Source organism: Octodon degus, unplaced genomic scaffold, assembly GCF_000260255.1.
Source record: "Octodon degus isolate 3935 unplaced genomic scaffold, OctDeg1.0 scaffold00007, whole genome shotgun sequence".
Lineage (NCBI taxonomy): Eukaryota > Metazoa > Chordata > Mammalia > Rodentia > Octodontidae > Octodon > Octodon degus.
The window spans coordinates 7950594-7955253 of NW_004524583.1; the positions used below are offsets into that span (position 1 = coordinate 7950594).

The 4660-nt window shown below is 40.5% G+C and overlaps 1 protein-coding gene across 2 annotated transcripts in view; it reads right to left on the reverse strand.

Annotated features, from left to right (window-relative positions):
- The window catches only part of Nrxn3 (neurexin 3), a 1645001-nt gene that overhangs the window by 1071056 nt on the left and 569285 nt on the right, over positions 1-4660 (reverse strand). For both annotated transcript variants that reach the window (XM_004624712.2, XM_004624711.2), the window contains one exon: positions 2498-2524. In XM_004624712.2, the coding sequence (XP_004624769.1) occupies positions 2498-2524 (27 nt within the window). The remainder of the gene's footprint in view (positions 1-2497; positions 2525-4660) is intronic.

The window sequence follows — 4660 nt, forward strand, 5'->3', positions numbered from 1 at the left end:
TGGCATGTGGTGCTGGGGGATTGAACCGCGGTCCCTGATGCTTTTGCTAAGCTTGTTCTAAGTAGGTGCTTTAGACCACTGAGCCATCTCTCCAGCCCTTTTGTTGATTCTGAATAGAAAATATTTTACCACTATTAGGAAGCCTATTGTCATTTATGTCACTTTCTTCCTAGGAAAGAGAAATCTGGAGCTGGTTTCATGATGATTTTTCATGGTCAGTAGCATGGAATGTATGGAATCGACTCCTTAAGAAAGTGAAGAAAGGCCGGGGAGATGGCTCACTAGAATAAGCACTTCCCTGGCAAGTGCAAGGACCTGAGTTCAATTGCTGGTCCCAAAAAAGAAAGAAAGAAAGAAAGAAAGAAAGAAAGAAAGAAAGAAAGAAAGAGAAAAGAGAAGAAAAGAAAAGTGAGGAGAGAACAGCAGAAGCAAGTCCTGAGGTCCTGAGCAGATGCCTCCCTAGCCCTCTGTTCTCCAAAGAAGTTTCTGAAACCAGGAGATGCAGGACAAGAGTCTTCCTATCTTTGTGCTCAGTTTCCTTTCATTTTCTTCTGCAAAGCAGTCCAAGGAAAGAAGAAGTTTTCCACAGAAATGCTGCACATTTTCTAAAGAATAAGACACAGATTACACCAAATTATACGAGTCCATTTATAGAAAATGTTCAGAAAAGGCAAATTTATGAAAACAAAGCACATCAGTAGTTGCTTAGGACTAACAGTAAGAGAAGAGATGAACTGCAAATGGATGTAAGGAAAATTTGTAGGGTTATGGCTCTGTTCTAAAATGTGATCATAGTTATTTGGAGACAAAATCTATATGTTTAATTAAAATCATTGAATTAATGCTTTCTGATGGGAGAATCCTGTGGCAAGGAAATTATGTTCCATTAAAATACTTAAGAAACAAGCAAACAAATAAACAAAGACCCCCAAAAATTCAGGCTTTGATGAGTAAAGATGTTTGAATCAACCTATTAATGATCTAAGTGAGAAAATTCTGGATAATGAAAAATATTTAAACAGCAAAATGGGACAGTGATTAAAATAACTGAAAGTAATGCTAATACATGCATAAAGAACAACAGAAAACAGTTGCTAATGTATATTTTCTTTTAAAAAAATTATGTGGAACACATGTCCAAAAAGAGTAAAATTGTGCTTTATTAGATAGTATATCTGCCAAGAAGAAGGCTGAAGTAGCATCTGCATAACATCTAATAAGATGGAATACATGAGTAGATATGATGTATACGTTCAATATTTCCATTTGTTTCTCTGTTTTTGCTCCTACAGAAAGACTCTCACAAGGAAAAACCCAAAAAGTGAGGACATCACAGTGAGAATTCTGCACACCAGGTGCTCATCTAACCCAACTGTCTCTTCCTCTGCACATTGGATGACTACATTTCCCAGCATCACTTGCAGTTGGGATGGTGTCATGTTTGGCGGAAGTGATGTATGTCCCTTCCAGGCAAGGCAAAGAACCCTTCTGCATGTCTATCAACTTATCTTCCCTGAGGTTGTAGCTGTAAAGGTCTCCAAAGCAGTGAAGCAACCTCACAGAAAAGAACTGGACCTCTGAATTTCTGCTTTGAAGGGAGCTATCTGTTAATTCTGCTTAGCTGGCATTAGACTTTGCCTAGACAAGAAAATATGTCTTTCTTTTGTTTCGCTCATTGAAATTTTAGGATAGTTTGTTATACAAGTTAGTATTAATTAGGCAATATGCTATAGTACTCAGAGCATATTATTTTCTTTTTCATCATCTAGCCTCACTGTTTCTATCATCCCTGTCTTATATTTATCTTCTTCTCTCCCTTCCTCACTGGCTGATTTATAAAGCAGAGGAAGAAATAGGTGAGTAGTTTGCAAGCTGTGTCCTATGAAGACCCTTGTTCAAGACCTAGGAAATCTGAATGAGCTCAGGGGAGAAGGGAGGCCTGCAGTTTCTCCTTCAGCAAGGACAGGATGTGTCTCAAGTCTTCAGTTAAAATGGTGCATCATCCCTAAGAACAACGGTTCATCTACCCTCCTGGAAGCCTCGCATGATGATAAATGCCAGGAAAGGAATGTCAGATTGGCAGCCACCTCTGGGTCATGAACTTGGCTTTTATCTTCTGCCATTTTTAGTAGTGAAGAAGTGCATGTTGGTTGCGCTAAACCACTCCAGGGTTACTTCACAAAGATAACACAGTACTATTCATCCACTTTCTAGTTATTTCAGTATTCATATGCCCCTGCCTCCTTTTCTGCACAACAAAGAAAGGCAAGGAAAGAAGGGAGAACCTGCCCCGATTCGGGAAACACAACCCAAGCATGCTCAGTCCTGGACCATCACCCAGCCACCATCTCACCAGCCCTAGCCCCTGCCCCCCAAATCCACTGCCAAAAGAATAAAATAACTCAAATTAAAAAACAGCTCGTAAAACAGTAACCAAAATAAAGTCAGTTTTTCTTTTCTTTTTTAAGAACAAAATGAAACTTGAGGGAAAACTTACTGGAGTTACAGTTTATCCTGATACAGTCTAGATGGGGAAAAATAAATGAAAGATGAAATTGCATCCTTCAAGGTAACAGCTGCAGACATCCAAAAACAATCAGTCCACCCTTCCGGGGACAGACACACGCAAGAAATGTGGCCATTTTATATATATATATATATATACAGCATGTACAAGTTTAAGGGTGGGTGTATATGTACAGTATATCATTTAGTAAAGTTGGATACATATATATATACACACACACATATATATATACACATATGTATATGTATAGAGATATATACTGGTATACATATATATCCACAATAGACACCAAGCATGTTTTTTTTTCTTTTGTTCCCCCCCAAAAGCTATTCATTTTTAGAAGTATTTCAAACCTCGATATTAAAATATTAATTTCGTTAAACTTAGAAAATTAAGATAAAATTTCCCTACCAAATGTACCATATTTCCCTCTACATTTATTTTCTGAAAATTTATCTTTAGAAGTAGCATTATCACAATTAGTGCTTCAAAGATATATCACCAATTTGATACCTTATATCTGTTTTTAAAAATTTGTCCTTGAAGTTTCTCAGGGTAGTATTGACCCCTTTCTCTTTTTTTCTGACGAATTCCCTCCGCCCTCTGCTTAGGTTAGGCCCCAAGTTCTATTGAAATTTGCCAATTTTCTGTCACCCTTGGAGATCAGGAAAGGGTTAATACCACCTGGTCATTTCCTGTCATAAAATGGCCACTTGCAAACAGCTAACCGCACAAACACCCATCCCAGATTTTAGAGAGGTGGGGTCACTGAGTACGGGGCAAAGGAGCTGTCGAGTGCAATCACAGCCAGTTGGCTTTCCTGACCGCTGCTGCTTCAAAGGCCTCCAGACCTGCCCATTCACAAGCCCATCTCTGTCTTCCTGCCCGAATACCAGGCGAAATCGGGTGCCCACAGCATTCAGGGAGAAGGCAGGGCAGGCCTGAGTGGGGAGGCTGTGGACACCTTTGACATCCTGCCAGTTTTATCTTGTGATTCTGTATCTCAAGGAGAGAAAATTCTTTGCTTTTGGTTTTATTTGTTTAATGGGATAAAAAGCAACAAACGTCTAATTGCCCAGTGATGATAGCCACACAAGGTGTTCTGTGCCTGAGATTAGAGAGTATGGTTTCATTTATCTCTGTCTCAGAGCTGTGGGCACACACCACAAAGGTTCCTGAACAGAGCTTGTGGGCAATACTAAGGGACTGGGCAGAAATGGTTTGAGAAGTGGCTCAGGTAACTGCAGCCAGCCTGTTCATATGAACAGAAGGTTGGTTTATGACAGCAGGAAACCCAATAGAAATTTGTGTCAAGTTAAACATTGAAAAAGTAGAAGTCAAATGACAGGGGAAAGGAAGAAGAGTAGAGGGCAAAATCCAGCTACAAAGTGTAGTGCTTTTCAGCTTAGGGTTGGCCCAATAGTGTTTGAGGACCAGAGGGGGACCATGCCACCATATGCATTTCCCAAAGTAGATTATTTTAAGCAAGCAAGTGGGAAAGAATCCACTAGCAACCAACAAGGCAGAATGAAACAATGTGAAATCCAGACAGGAGTAATTTATAGCACCCAATCATGCTGAGGAAGGAGGCAGGTAGCTTTTTTGTTCCCCAGAAGAAACATCTCTTGAGAAAAATCTGGGTTCAGTTTCATGCGGTTAGGTTTGTCATGTGTCGTCAACCGCAACAGAAAAGTGGGAGCAAACAGCCCTGGAGCAACTGGTACGATCACCAGACAGAGGAGGCCATGCCCCTGGGAGGACAGAGACAGACAGGGGAGGGAGGAGGGGGAGGGTGTTCGGGTATTGGTTGCACCTACTGTCATTCAAAACTAGAGCAACGCCCTTTTCTGTTTTATGACGGAGGAAGGAGAAATAAATCTCTGCATGCTCTGGAGAAAGGAACAGAGAGTGAGGCTAAAGACACAAGCCAAGGACTGCCAACAAGGAGTGCTTTTCTTCTTTGGTGTCTGTGCAGTGGAAGATTTTATTAGTAAAAGGGTGCTGGGTCGGTCTCGTCCTCCTGGGACAGTCGATTGCATCTGTGTGTTGTGAATAGTGTCTTTGAAATAAGATAGCTGCTCGGGACTCTCAAAATGGCAAACGATATGTTTAAATCAAGATGTGAAAACGCAA